The sequence below is a fragment of the Balaenoptera borealis genome, assembly GCF_965194805.1.
Source record: "Balaenoptera borealis genome assembly, chromosome: 9".
In the NCBI taxonomy this organism is placed as follows: domain Eukaryota; kingdom Metazoa; phylum Chordata; class Mammalia; order Artiodactyla; family Balaenopteridae; genus Balaenoptera; species Balaenoptera borealis.
In genome coordinates this window covers 107342351-107358266 of record NC_138873.1, presented here as the reverse complement: position 1 = coordinate 107358266, position 15916 = coordinate 107342351, and the positions used below count along the sequence as shown (strand labels likewise).

At 41.5% G+C, this 15916-nt stretch overlaps 1 protein-coding gene across 3 annotated transcripts in view; it reads right to left on the bottom strand.

The window, feature by feature from the left end:
- The window catches only part of ADGRB3 (adhesion G protein-coupled receptor B3), a 790409-nt gene that overhangs the window by 440411 nt on the left and 334082 nt on the right, over positions 1-15916 (bottom strand). For all 3 annotated transcript variants that reach the window (XM_082405028.1, XM_082405030.1, XM_082405029.1), the window contains 2 exons: positions 3784-3885; positions 3325-3431 (listed from right to left, as the gene is read on the bottom strand). In XM_082405028.1, the coding sequence (XP_082261154.1) occupies positions 3325-3431; positions 3784-3885 (209 nt within the window). The remainder of the gene's footprint in view (positions 1-3324; positions 3432-3783; positions 3886-15916) is intronic.

Genomic DNA, 15916 nt, shown 5'->3' with positions numbered 1-15916 from the left:
TGGAAAACACAGATCTACTTATTTTAAATAATTATCTGCAGTGGGTGACAATTAACATTTAATGAGTTTTGTGAATATAGAGTGGCAAGAAATGGAATCCCCCAAAGAAAATAGAATATTAAATTGTGAAATGACAAACTCTACTAGAGAAGAGGCAGAGTCTTCAAGGTAATTTAAGAATTTGTGGGAGACAGAACTACTCTACATCGTAAGCACTACCTAGCTTTGTTACTCAGGCAAAGTATGTGAAGCCACAAGAGTACAAGCATGCAAGGAAGGGGATTTAATTTCCACCTCCAACTGACTTTTCAGAGTACACATGATGAGCTCGATGTACTAGGTAACCATTCTTTAAGGCATACATTGGTCCTATACTTCTCTGAACTTGTAAAAGAGAAGACCATGGTCCCTAGGCAAGTACTAGAGGCATGTATGTATGGATGTATAAGTATGTATATATTTCTATATGTGTATATAAACAGAATTCATGAGCAAAAATACATGTGACATTTGGGACTTCCCTGGTGGCACAGTGGTTAAGAATCACCTGCCAATGCAGGGGACACGGGTTTGAGCCCTGGTCTGGGAAGATCCCACATGCCGCGGAGCAACTAAGCCAGTGCTCCACAACTACTGAGCCTGCGCTCTAGAGCCCGTGAGTCACAACTGCTGAGCCCACATGCCACAACTACTGAAGCCTGCAGGCCCTAGAGCCTGTGCTCCACAACAAGAGAAGCCACCGCAAGGAGAAGCCCACACACCTCAGTGAAGAGTAGCCCCCGTTCACTGCAACTAGAGAAAGCCTGCACGCAGCAATGAAGACCCAACAATGAAGACCCAACACAGCCAAAATAAATAAATAAATAAACAAATTTATTTTAAAAAAACTCACTTGATTTAAAAAAAAAAATACATATGACATCAATCCTATCCATCCATCCATCCATCCATCTGCTTACCTACCTATCTATCCATTCATCTATATCTATCTGTATTTTTCCACATGAAGAGTTCAAGTTAGTAACTTGTTGAGTTCTAAAATTTGACTCTTATGGAGATAATTTTTTTACACAACCCATTTTCTTTACCTGTAGATATTAATACCTCAGAGTTACAAACCTCTTTGCTTTGCAAACATCTCACATATGGTATCTCATCTACTTTTCCTCAAAACCTCCAGAGATGCTAAGATGAGGCTACCGATTTCAGTTGCAAATAGCAAGCCAAGACCTGAGTGAGATCACATGACTTTTCCGAAGGACACACCATCAGAAGAAGGTGCCCCCAGCACCAGAATCTAGGGCAGAGGATGTCAAATCAAAGGCTCAGGAGGGAGTAAGGCCTCCAGAAAGGAGGTTACGTTTTGGAACAGTTGTACCTGGGATGCAGATTTCACCCTTGCCGCAGGTAACTGGACTGCTCCCCAGCAGAGCTTCAACCTGGGGCAGGGATGCCCACTTACAGGTTGTGGTGGGGACTGAAGTTAATTTGTGAAAGTGCCCAGCTGAGTGCTTGGTCCTCTGTGGAAGCTGAATGCCCTGAGGCTGCTCCTTTTTCTACAAAATCACGCACTTGATTTCTGTCTGCAAGTCAGCACGGGCAAGGACACATCGGCTGTCCAATCACTGACTGCGTGATTTCTATGCGACTCACAATCCGAGACCATCTCTCCTGTTTCACTGAGCGTTTCTGTTTCTCTCCATTATCAGATGACCTGTACTCGCAGAACACAGACTCATTTAAACACTACTGTGCAAAACACTGAATTTAGGAAGGAAAATTTTTCTGCCAACAAGTGAAATTATTCATTCTTAACAAATTTGTAAGAATTGACCTATGGTTTACTTAATCCATGGAATTATTCTCATATTCATTACCATGAATAAACAAGAACTAAATATGCATATTATTAAGATTAAGTAAACAGAGTCGAATGTCTAAAATTAGGGGAAAATAAAATTCATTAAAAATTAAATTCATAAGAAAGTCTTGGTTCTATATATATATATATATATATATATATATATATATATATATATATATATATATATATACTTAATTCTGGAATATTTCAATTTTGACAGAAATAAGACTCAGTGAAGCCAAATATCACCAAATACTGATATGCACATAAATATATATTATTAAACATATGTATTTGTGTGTAATCAGTATTTATGTATATATATATATATACAATAACATGTATGTATATATATGAATGTACATACACACAATAATAGAAATAAGGGTCTGTGTAGCCAAATAATCATCAGTTTACTGACTGATCTGGTCAGTAAGCATATTAGACAGCATTTGGTTTTCAGATGTTTTTAAAATGTGCTTTTTGTTTTTCTGATAATCAAATACATTTACTTCACTAAGAAGCGTTCTTATTGTACAAGCTACTTCTCCATCCACAAACAAGAATGTTCTTTAGGATTTTTTTTTAAGAATAAGGCTTATTTGTGAGCAACTGTAAGAAGATGGAAAGAAAACATAAGCACAACAAAACTTCAAGGCTCTTAACTGAACAGCATCCCTGCCAACGTTGGGCTCTCCAGCGGCTCCGGCTCGTATTTTGTTCTGAGCCCCGCGATGTTTGTTCACGCAGGAAGCTCTCTCGACTGTCAGGATGAATGACATCAGTCTCCGAAAATGACAATGACTTGCACTCGTAAAATACCAAGTGACACTTAACTGTGCTCGAAATATTCATACAGCATACTCTGTGAATAATTCAATGATGTGTGGGAGAAGAGGGGCTATTTTTGAAAATTTGTCCTATATAATCTTTTGCAAACAGCTAATTTTCTCTGATACAATAACGCTGTCTTTTTTTTTTTTTTTTTTTTTTGGTGTCTTAATGTCAAAATGCAGTGAGAAATTTGATACCTACATGACACAGCTTTATCATTTCCCATCTACTAAAGTACTAAAGAATTTAATTTTAAAATGTACGGTATTTTGAAATAAGTCTTATGTACTATGTAACACAGATTTGTGCCAATCATAATACATAGTTTAACTCTTATAGATAAGCCTGAGTAGCAGATTTTATTCACGCCTTTCCCTCATTGGACAAGGAATCCATTCATTTAAATAGCAGGATCCAAGCAGGATCCATAAAAACCCAAACCCTAGGAACAAAACAGTTTAGCACTGACATAAAAATTAGCTTTCTAGCACAGACTTTTTTCCTTCAGATTTTTTTTTTTCAGAGATTTTACTGATTTGATTGTATAGCAGAAGATTAAATTCTCACACAGCGATCATTAGCAAAAAATAAACAGAGCAAGTACTAAAGCTGGCTTTTGCACCTACTGAATGCTGCAAGTGTCTGTACTCATTTGATATGCATCTTGCAAAGCTCGGCTGTTCCCAGAAGGCCACTCCGTGAAGACTGAGCGAGCAGCGTCTGCTAGCGGTGCCTGCGAGTCACAAAAACAGAGAGCTTTATGACAGGGAGGCTGGGAGGTGACACAGAACTGGGAGGCGGGCAGAAAACCTGGGTTCGTACATTTTCGCGCTTTTAACAAACATGCATGTGAAATTGTTACTTTGACTATTTTTACAATGCATATTAGTCACACTGAGAAACCACTGCATCATCAAGATTTTCCAGGTCTCTTCATTGGCTCCACTTAGGAAGCCCTTTACTAAAATTGTTTTATTAACTGCTTCTTGGACAGATTTATTTTTGGACATAGGACAAAGCATGGTGAGGAACACAGCATGTTGCTATTAGTGGGTGGTCAACTTTGGAGGGTCATCCTACATTACCTGTGGCATTCAGTGGGCACTGATTGAAGGCCAAGTCTCCTGCTGGAGTCCTTTTCCACACCATAGACATCAGATAATCCTCTGGGCATATTTCATAAGGTGCTGCAATTTAGAACAGAGGGACTTGAATGCCGGTGGTGTTTATTTTTTAAATGTTGGCAATAAGCAATCCTGAAACGCACCTCTGTGACTGCAGAGAGCTTTCATTTCTTAAAAGTGTATTGTTTACTGAAATGTCAGAGATGTCTTCAGAAACAAAACACCACTAGCTTTCATTTCATTATCTACAAAATCCTCACAGAAATGTACTTTCTTTGGAAAGTGTTTACTGTGCAGGCTTTTTAAAAAGGTCATTTGGATTTGCCTATAAATTGAACATTATATTCAAGCATATACATAAAAATCTTTCCAGTATTCACCTATATTCATAAAGTTTGGGGATGTCATACAATAAAATGATTTCTAATAAACTGAAAGCTATATCAGAATTATTAACTGTAGGTGATACGAGTAAATAAACACGAAGGGCAAAAACACGTAACTTTTTATTTCTTCATATAAGTATGATGCCAATCATACTACCTTATATAAAAATTAACAGATTTTATCTTTTAGCCTTATGCTTTTCAAAAGCTCCATTTGGTTACTGAGGTAAGCAAGTTAAAGGGAATTTCAAGAATAACAGATGCACACCAGAAATATGTTCATGGAAAGCCAAAGAATTTGTGAAAGAAGAAGGTCTGTCTATGTTGTATTAAACCTGAAAGAACACATCTGTCCTTTCTCCAGACAGAACCCCTGCTGTGCTTTCACACAGAATTGCCGTTTATATGTTCTGATATTTGTCCTCACAACTTGCCTGGGATAAGCTGGGTCCTCTCATCTCTGTATCTTGCACTTAAAGGTGTGTCTGGCACAAAGAAGTTGTTCAAAGTTGAGTGAATACATGAATGACGATATGGCTATAGAAATACCTTTAGTAAGTAAACAAGGGCCTACAAAATAACAAGTATCTAATATATACAGGAGTGTGATGTCCAGGGAGCAATTTCTTCCTTTGGGGACAATATACTATTGAACCCATGCTAATCTAATTCTACTGATACTAATTCTACTTCAGAAGGTATGACCTCATTAGGACCCATTGCAGTTGTTAGTAGGTGAAGAATGCAGCTTGAGACATTGCCATCTTGAAATAATATTCACTTTATAATTACCTGAAATAAGATGAGTGGTTGAAACTCGTGGGCATTCAGAACTGAGAGTGGCACTGAAGATCACCTAATCCACTTCCTTCTTCTTTACAGATGGGGGCACCAGGGCCCCCAAAGAAGAGGCTTGTCTAAGGCAATGGAGCTGGTGGAGGTATCAGCAGAACTGGATTCTAGAACCCTGACTCCTGCACACCCTCTATGCTACCTTGGATTCTTCAAGATAATCTCCCTCACGCTGAGTTTACATTTATATATGGACATAAATCTAGGTTCTCAGTAAAACCCATAGGCTCCTGTCTCCGAGTCATGGAATCTTTGCTCGGTGGGTGGATTAGCAGTTGATCCAACCTTCACCAGGCCCGTCTTCATAAATGTCCCCTCCTCAGCCACCAGTGATCTCCTACTGGCCAAACCCAATACGCTCACCCCGGTCATCACTCACTAAACCTTCCCTGCAGTACTTTTTATATTGACTTCCCCCTCCTCCTTGGAAATCCTTTCTTTAGGGTCTTAGAAAGCTCTTCTCTCTCAGGCCTCCACCAAGCACTTGGACTATTCTTTCTCCCTGTCTCATTCCCCGCATCCTTTGCAGAATCATCCACCCCTTACATTTTCCTCATGTTAAATGCTTTCCTTAGATAATTTCAAACCCTTAATAACAGTAATAGCATTGAGCCCTTATTAACAGTCTTACATGAATGGGCTCATTTAACTTTCCCCAACAACTTTATAAGTCAGACACTATTAGCCCCATTTATCAAAAGGGAAAACAGGTAGGCACAGAGAGGTGAATTGATATTTTTTTTCGGATTCCAAATATATATTTTTTAATTACATGTGGGATGCAGGGTGTAAAGTGCTACAGTTCTCCAGCAACTTCCTTCTTTTATGCCACATCAAAAAAGTAATCTCTAAAATGAAGAGTAATCCCATAACTTGCTGCATAAAATTTTCCATGGTTCTCCAGTTATCTGATGGGATAAAGAGGACTGTGCTTGCTGTGATGAAAGGGCCCTTCCAGCAAGCCCTAACCTCGCCCTCCAATTATGATTCACACTTACTGTCCCATGGACCAGCCACACAGAATTAACTGTCACCCTCCAGATACCCCACACCAATTTACACTTCTCTAACTTTGCAAAACCTATATCCGCTACTTAAGATACTCTCTCCCCTCCTTGTTTTTCTGTTTGTTTGTTTGTTTGTTTTTGGTAATATTCCTGTATATCTTTAAAACACATCTTAAATGGTGTATTCTCTGGGGGGCCTTCCTCGGTACCTCAGTCATTGAATATACAAGTATTATATCTCTTCTCACAATGGATGGAAAGCATCTGGTTACAGTGTGAAACTCCTCAATTCCTAAATTTTGCCCTTTAGGAGACTAATGATGCTTTACTTTATTTCTCTTTAATCTGCTGTAAGGAACTGCTAAGCTGTCTAGCACATAGTAGGTGTTCAGAACATGTTTGTCAAGTACATCAGTTTTACTGAGGAAACAATATAATAGACTAGCCCATCCAGTAGAACTTTCTGCAGTGACGGAAGTGGGAATTTCACTGTCCAGTACGGTGACGTCTAGTCAATGTGGCTATCGAGCACTTGAAATGTGGCAAGCAAGACTGAGAACTGAGTTTTAAATATATCTATTTGAATTAATGTAAGTTTAAATTTTAAAAGCTACCCCACTGGACAACACTGGAACAGATGATAATTGTGTTTCTGTAAATGTCAACCAAAACTACTACAGAATATGAAAAGGAAACTTATAATACATGTTAAAACTCACAAAATGCATCATGCATAGTTTATTCCATAGTTGAATTCTATAAAATTAATTAATTCGATATAATTCTATAGAATTGATTAATTAACCTGATATTACTATGACACTTGAGTATTCTTTTTGTTTATCTATATCCAACTTCTGCTCAATGTTTTCCTCATTCACTCTTCCTTTGTAATCTTTCACTTCACTTGTACTTTTTTTTCTGTTTTCAAACAATTTCTTCAGTTCCATTGACGTTGAAGTACATTTCATAAAACTTGTTGCTATAGCTTTCAGGGTTTTTTTTCTGATTCAGGCTTGACATAAGCCAATGAAGGAGCAATTTACACCCGGAGGTCTTCATTTCCCTGTATGTTTTCAGAAAGCTTTTCACTCGTATGTTTTGGTTTTTTTTCTTTATCCATTCATCTGTTTTTGTGGGGGTTTTTTGAATTCTTTTCTTTTTTTCTGAATTTTTGAATTTTATTTTATTTATTTTTTTATACAGCAGGTTCTTATTAGTTATCCATTTTATACATATTAGCGTATACATGGCGATCCCAGTCTCCCAATTCATCACCCCCCCCCCCCCCGACACGTATTGTTATTCCCACAAGAGCACCCTGCCCCCGCCCACCTTAGGGTCAGAAAATCTGGTAATTGCAAGCGTTCACCACTAGATGGCACGGGTGAGCCAACAGGGCGAGCAGTTTACCGGGCCCACACCTGGAACTGATTTCAAGGTTCAAAATCAAGGCAGGATAGGGGTGAGCGCTCCACTGTTTTTTAAAGGTGTACCACGTGGGGGAGGGTTCTTCTTTCCGTGTAGGTACAACGCTGAGCCTTGAAAGGAGCGTCAGTTACAAGGCACCTCAGTCCGGCCCCTTCCTCAGCTCCCCCCGTCCACTCTCACTGCCCCCCGGGGGCTTCTCCCACTCCAGGAGGACCCTCACCCCACAGCCTGTGCACCTGTTCTTTCTGCCCAGGACACGCCTCCCCCTTCCCTCCCTACACCTTCTCACGGCTCCTCTCCGCTGCCCTCAGGCTCTTCTGGAATCCCGCCTTCTCACCCCAGCCCTTCCTCTGCCCCAGCTGCTCTCCAAGACACCCCTCACCGTACAGTGCTACCCGATGTCCTTCCTTATTTATTAGTCGTATTATTATTAGCCTGCTCCTGCTAGAATGTGAGCGCCAGGAAGACAGGGCTTTTTCTGTTTTGCTTCGTTCGTAACGGCACATAGCACTTACAGGTCCTGGTAAATGACTGTGGGAACTATAGACACACATGTGCTTTTAACCCTAAAACTACCAAATACGTTCAGAAGATCTATTTTTCCAGGACTCCAGTGCTTAAGATGACAGATAATGAGGATGATTTTGCAAAGTACTGAGGACTCGTGTGTGTGTGTGTGTGTGTGTGTGTGTGTGTGTGTGTGTGTGTGTGTGAAATAGGCCAGCAGTAGGTAGTCATTTTCATTTAAGGGCAATAAGAGAGAGAAGTTAGCTACCATAGGTTTCCTAAAAATTAGCCAAAATAGGTTTCCATGGTACTGGATATTTACAAAACTTGACCTGGTAGGGCTGTGCCTGACTTGGTAAGGGTCCAGGAGACCCTGTTCAGAAGCCCCTGGTATGAACTGCATACATCCTGACCGGTCAAGGAAGAAGCTGATTCAGCAGGTACTTTTCCAACTACGCCACTCAAGTAAGTATTAATTCCCATTTACCTGGTGACAATCAATGTGAGGTAGTTTAACCAGACCAAAGAAAAAAAAAATCACAGTAATTGTTTTAAACCTAGAGAAGTCAGCAAACTTTGTTTTCTCCTCTGTAAATGCATGAAACTTTGGATTCGTCGTGCTTCTTGTAGATAGAAACTCAGTACACAAATGATACGAAGGGAAGATGACAGAGGAATCAGAGATTCAAAGTTGCAAATCGGTTCAGGATTTTCAGCTTTTTAGAAGGAATGTCAAATCCCGCAGCTGCTTTAAATATTTCATCAAAGGTGATTTGGCATCTTTGAAGATTAAATCTTAAAAAAAAAATTTTAGTTCAGAAAGCAGGTCTATTTCTGCTCATACCCAAAGCAAAACAGCCTAGATATTAAAATGACAATTTATTTTCTTCCATCTTAGGTTTATGAAGTCCCCAGGGGTGAGAAGCTTCCTGGGGTCTTCTCAGTGGCAGGAATGGAACTCATTCATTCTACAAATACTTGGGCACCCATCATGTCCCAGTCTCCTTGGGAAGTACTGCACAAAAAAGGAATAGACAGAGCCTCTCAACTCCAAGATGTCGAGGGCCACAGAAGTAGAGACATTACGGTGCCGTCAGGCTCCCACTATGACCAGAGGAGTCCCGGTTGCTCTAGGGGTACTTTAGGGGTGAGCAGGCCAGCAGAGGATTTCCAGAAGGATGTCCAAGTTGAGATGTGAAGGACAAGGAGGAGTCAACCACCAAGGATGGGCAACTGTGCCTCGAGAACCACACGTGGCAAGACCCAGGGCAAGGAGAGCCTGGTCCATCCAAGGCACTGGGAACATCTCCCCTGGGAGAGCTGAGGCCAGACAGAGGTGGGTCACTGCAGGAGGAGGAGGGGATGAGGATGACGATGTAAACTAGAGGTGTGAACTTAAGGGCGAGGGAAATAGATGTCATGTTTTGAATGCTGTCCCGGCAGTTTGGAGAGTGGGTTGCAGGCGAGTGAGACTGACGTCAAGGAGGCCTGTGACAATCGAAAGGGTGTAACTGGGGAAGAAGGGCTGTGGAACCACAGGAAGTGGCTGCAGGAAGTGGGTGGATTCCAAATGTGTTTAGGAGGAGGGATGGGCTCAGCTCCAGGGCAGGTGTAGGAGGTGAGGACGAGAGAGGGAGTAAAGATGAAACTCAGGTATCCAGGGAGAGAGTCTGGTGTGCCCTACCCTGAGCGACAGCACACGGGGAGGATATGACTTGGGAGAGAAGATGCTGAAAACAGTTCTGAGTGTGAGCTATCTGAGCGCATCCTGGTAGCAAAAAGCTGGCTGGTGTATGGCACGAAAGCGCAGGAGAGAAGCAAAAGCTGGAGATAGAGATTTGTGTTAATGTTGTTTTGTGTTGTTTTGTTTTGTTTTGTTTTGTTTTCTGTTTAATGTTACCTGCGTGCACTTTGTAAATTAGAAAATGTATAATTAGCTCAGGCCACGCGGCTGTGCTCAAAATAAAAACATATTATTGTGTAGCAATATGAAGCACTTGCTTTTTTATGCCTCAGCAAAATGGAACCACGACTCTGTTCATCAGCGGAAAGATCCCACGGTTTGCTCTCACTAGTGCAAAGATATAAAAACCCATCTGTAAGATACAACTGTATTTGAAGGCACAAGTACGTAGTTAGCATGCGCCCTTAAAACAAGGTGGCAATTACCTAGTGATTAGCTGTTAATCTGTCTATTCAAACTGATTTTCTGTCTCTTAAAAATAGCAAAAATTATACAGGGCTTAAATTAATTTGATGTGGAAAATTAGTTTTTACCACTTATGCTAGAATTTCAGCATTAAAGAGAAATTAATTCTAAACTGTAGAGCTGCAGGCAGAAAAAGAAAAGAAAAAATTATGCACAATGCATGACCCCATATTTCAAATTTCATTTGCTGGCAATTCATTAATTCTTATGTTTTGGGAACCCCCTGTGCTGGGGGGTACAGAGGTAAGTAAGACAGATTCAGCCTCTGTGCTCACACAGTTTACAGCTCTAATTCAGCAGTGGACCCTACACATGTGAAGACTTCATGGCGCTACTAATAAGGCTGAAGGGAAAAAGAGGGGTGTTTACCAGATGTGTTTCATAATAGCCTTCCTTCTATAGAGAATGATGGTTATCAGTCTCAAGTTGCTACACCGTTACAACAGCAATATTTACACATACTATGAATTAGGCAATCTTCTAAGCACATTAAATATTTTCATTCAAATAATTGTCATAACCTTTAAAGTGGATGCAATTATTGTCATCCCTGTAAACATGGGCAAAACAAGGCAGAGAGAAATTGCTCAGTGAGGAGGTGGTGGACCTCAGTGCATCAAACATCTCTCTCAGCCCACTTTCAGAGAATGTTACACCATCTCTAAGCATTTGTTGCACTAAAATAAGTACGTAAGTATTTTGCAAAAATGTGTTTCCAAGTCTGGAAGTCAGCAAACCACGAACTTTGAATTCCCTAGCGAACAGTGTGCATTTCAGGTTGCCTGTTTGAGTACTTGGTCTGACAATGTGTTATACATAACACACACCCCAAAATTCTGAATTAGTATTTTTTAAATTCTATATTTTGACTTAGACAAGGTCACCCTACTTCCAACTTGTTAGCAAAGTTAAATAATAATTAAAAAATAGATAACTTTAACTGTGGGGAATAGCTCTTAAGTAACTATCTTTTCATGAGACGAAGTTTTATACTGGAGTACCCGTGAGGTCTGTGCTGTGCTTACTTGCCTTCTTACATCATTTTAGGAACTGCTGAGGATAACAGCACTCCACGGCCTTCCCCAGGTCACGGCAGATGGAGCAAATGATAACATTTGGAGGCACATTAGGGTGATGGGCAAGGCTGCTTCAGGCTCAAGGCCGAGGGCCACCGCCTCCTGTCTTGTGAGCTGCCCTAAGGCCTTAAGAATCCCTATTTGGGCAAACCTGGGACCCATGCTAGCCCGACAAATGGCTCCGAGATCACCTTGAGGAGCTCTGGCCTAAAAGAATAAGCTGGGCTGAGATTTGGGGAAACTGAGTAACTTGCTATAGAAAGTTACATATTTTTTTTTTTTGCCCCCAACATCTCGATGATTTGTTTCTAAAGAAGGAAGGATCATGCCACAAATTCTAACTACAAAATAAAAATAGTAGATGCGCTAAAAATGTCCATTCAAATTCTAATTAAGTAATCTAACAGCATTTTGAAAGAGTAAAGTAAGATTATAAAATGTATTACTATTATAGTCATTTTGAAGTGTATTCACATGCTTTTACACAGATGATTTCATTAGTCCAGTTATAGATTTTATGATATGGAATAAATACATTCAAAAGGGCATATATCTAAGGACCTGCTACAGTCAATGCAGAGAAGGGGATCTGGAAGGTGAAAATATATAGCTCATTTGCAATAAGCTAGAATTCTAGCTAAGAGGTATATAAATATATATATATATATATAATAAAATATAATAGCAATATATAATAAGGGAAGCACAAAGCAAGTTTATAAGGGTTCAAAAAAGAAAGAGCACCCATGAAGTTGTGGGAGAAGGAATGCTTAAGTGAGAAGACAGCTTCTAATGGCTTGGGCTCCCAAGATGCTCCTAGTTCAGTAGGTGAAGATGAGGGCCCGGGACCCTAGGGAACTCCAGGTGAATAGGAGGGCAAGCAACAGAGAAGGGACAGAATACGTGCTTCTCGATCCAGGAACCAGAGACTGCGTCTGCTTGGTTGCTTTACATACAGAGATTTCCATATGTATAAATGAGCCACTGATGGGGACACTACTGTCCCCGGGATCTCAGTATGCATGGAATCGGGCAGGGAACCAGAAGCCACGGAAGTTTCTTAATGAGTGAGTCACATGACTAAGGCCATGAATAGGGGAGAATCATCAGATAAGAACCTGTGCGGAAGAGATTAGAAAGTGGGGTTGATGTCATGATATGGGTAATGGACATAGAAGACCTGGACTGCACTTTAATCACTCTGGTCTAGAGTATTCTATCACTGCATCCTTGAAACAATCCCCTGGGCCTGTATCATTATCCCATTTAATGTATCAGGACAATGAGGCCAAAGCCAGCCTTGGTTTGACCACACTCCCCAGACTCTTTCCGCTGGAAGGCAGTGGCCGGGGCAGGAGAAAGCAGGGCCCCAGGAGGAGAGACTTGACTCAGGTGGACTTCCCCACTAGGAAAGAGGTTAGAAAGAAGGAGGGAGAACTTCAGACAGAAAAGCTCCCCTGGGGGCATAAGGGTCTGATTTGATACCCCAGTTGGAAAGGTCTGTTAGGTGACAGTTCTCACTCAGGTGACAGCTGGAGAGAGACAGGAAGCAACCAAAGCCCAGGGGCAGGATCTCAGGGCCATTCATGGGTCAGGATGTGTGAGGGGAGGAAAATAAGTGGGGATGAGAAATGCCAAGGGCTAACGTTCAGGTTTAGTGTCTTGGGAAACCTTAAACCCAAAAAGAAGTTTACTAATTGCATTAATGTTCATTTTATTCACTAAAAAACATTAAGTGGGGGGCTTGCCTGGTGGCGCAGTGGTTGAGAATCCGCCTGCCAATGCAGGGGACACGGGTTCGAGCCCTGGTCTGGGAAGATCCCACATGCCGCGGAGCAACTGGGCCCGTGAGCCACAGCTACTGAGCCTGCGCGTCTGGAGCCTGTGCTCTGCAACAAGAGAGGCCGCGATAGTGAGAGGCCCGCGCACCGCGATGAAGAGTGGACCCCGCTTGCCACAACTGGAGAAAGCCCTCGCACAGAAACGAAGACCCAACACAGCCATAAATAAAAAAAAAAAAAAAAAAAAAAAAAACATTAAGTGGCTCTTAAAATATGCTTATTTTTACTGTCAAAACAATGTGGACTGAAAGGAAGAAATAAAAAAGGTAAAACGTGCTGCTTAAATGTTCTGTTTCCATTTGCGAATGATCAGCACGTAGCCAAATATTTCTAAACTGGTCAAGGTAGAGTCACACAGGATTACAACAAACTGCGTGTTAAGTTTTTGCTGTGCAGAAGCTGTGCGAGTTTTCTCCCAGCTTCATCTGATGAGCAATCTGATAAGGCGAATTATGATAATAATTATTTCCATAGCAACGGGTTTGACTAGCAGGCCTAGAGTACTATCTGGCATATATACTGATTATGTCAGAGCCCAGTGGTCCTCCCTTAATTCTGCCTCTAACGCTGAATTGATTTGCCGTAGAATCTCGGACTGCAGCAGGTCAGGAAACCCCAGCTTTTCGGGAGGACGGGATGCTTCCCTGGAGATTGGTTAAACACCAGGTGGGGTACCTTCTCTCCCTATAGGGTACCTTCAAGTTCTAATTTATTTCCCTACTTTTTGGAGTGTATCTGAGGTGACTTAGCAAGAAAAGATAGGACATTGCAGAGGAGAAAAGTCAGTCCCTAGTGCCACGTACTGCCACCACTGGACTCAGTAGTTGGTTTCAGGTGAACGGCTGGTATGAACCGTGTGGGTGTGACATTACTTGCCATGTCCAAAAATGTGCAGTGAAACACTTGCCTTAACCTTCTGAAACTGAACAGGTAATAATATAGTTCCTTACAGGGTATACACATAACATCCGACAGCAAAAATAATAGCAATTCTAATGAAATAGGAGCTTTTTTAAAGCACTAGTAGTGATTAGTCTTGTGGTCTGGAATCAAAAAGGTAAAGCAGGTGCCAACTTGTATGTGAAAATTTCAATAGAGACTAGTATACTGTGTGTTTTTTTTTAAAATAAATTTATTGATTTATTTATGGCCATGCTGCGTCTTTGTTGCTGTGCGCAGGCTTTCTCTAGTTGTGCTGAGCGGGGGCTACTCTTTGTGGCAGTACACGAGCATCTCATTGCGGTGGCTTCTCTTAGTTGCAGAGAGAGCATGGGCTCTAGGAGCTCGGGCTTCAGCAGTTGTGGCACACGGGCTCAGCAGTTGTGGCTCGCGGGCTCTAGAGCGCAAGCTCAGTAGTTGTGGCGCACGGGCTTAGTTGCTACGCGGCATGTGGGATCTTCCCGGACCAGGGCTCGAACCTGTGTCCCCTGCGCTGGCAGGCAGATTCTTAACCACTGTGCCACCAGGGAAGCCCAGTATGCTTTTTTTTCTCTTTAAAATATGTAAATTTTACACTTACATATTTGGGTTTCCAAGAATGATGACGTTTAACCCTAAAATACCTTGGTCCACACAATTTAGAAGTCTAACTTTTTAAGTTGTCTCTAACAGAGACAAAATATTTGAATTGATAGTGATTAATTAATTCCCCACTCCTCCAACTGGGAACTGAGGAGAACTTTAAGTCGATGTGAACTCAGACCCCATCCTCCTCCCTGACACCCAGCCCAGATATTATCCACCTGTGTGTGTATAGTAGCTCAGAGCCTTGGGGGACAGAGCAGTGAAAGCTCACTCCTGCTACAGAAGATCTGTGTCCTGGTGGGGCAGAGCCTCACATCAGACAGGTCCCAGTGACACCCCTCCTGCTGCCCACAAAACAGGAGCACTAGTGCTGTACAACCGAGCAGCTCTGCCTAAACCATCCTACTTTGTCTACCGCGGCTAGTTAATTGCCCTATTTTTCTGTTTTATTTGGGTTGAAACAAGAGTTGGGTAGGGAGACTTGACATGCATTGTCTGTATTTCATTATGAACTGATTCCAGAAACAATCCCTCCTTATTTATGAAGAAGTGTGGATAAGACAAAATTCTGCAGCCTTATTCAGGTGATATCTCAACTTTCAACAGTGGAGCTGAGGTGGAGAACTGTTTCCCACTCTTTGTGAATTTTATCACTAATATTTATTTATTTAGTTAGTTACTTACTTACTTACTTATACTCGAGGCTGGTGCAACCCAAGAGGTAATCTGCAGCATCATCACCATCATCTGGGAGCTTGTTAGCATGCAGATTCCCAGGCCTGGACCAGACCTACTGAATCAGAACCTTGGGGCAGAGGACATTGGCTCATGAATCTCCATCTTAACAAGTCCTCTGGGGGCATCCCTGGTGGTCCAGTGGTTAAGGCTCCACGCTCCCAATGCAGGGGGCCCGGGTTTGATCCCTAGTCGGGGAACTAGATCCCGCATGCCGCAACTAAGATCCAGTGCAGCCAAATAAATAAATAAAATAAATACTAAAAAATAATAAAAAAAAGAAACAAGCCCTCTGGGTGATTCTTTTGTCCTCTAAAGTTTGCGGTGCATGTATCTTTTTTAATTATAGATTTGTCTGGATATATGCCCAGGAGTGGGGTTGCTGAATCATATGGTAGTTCTATTTTTAGTTTTTTGAGGAACTTCCGTACTGTTCTCCATAGTGGCTGCACCAACTGACATTTCCACCAACAGTGTAAGAGGGTTCCCTTTTCTCCACACCCTCTCCAGCATTTGCTGTCTGTAG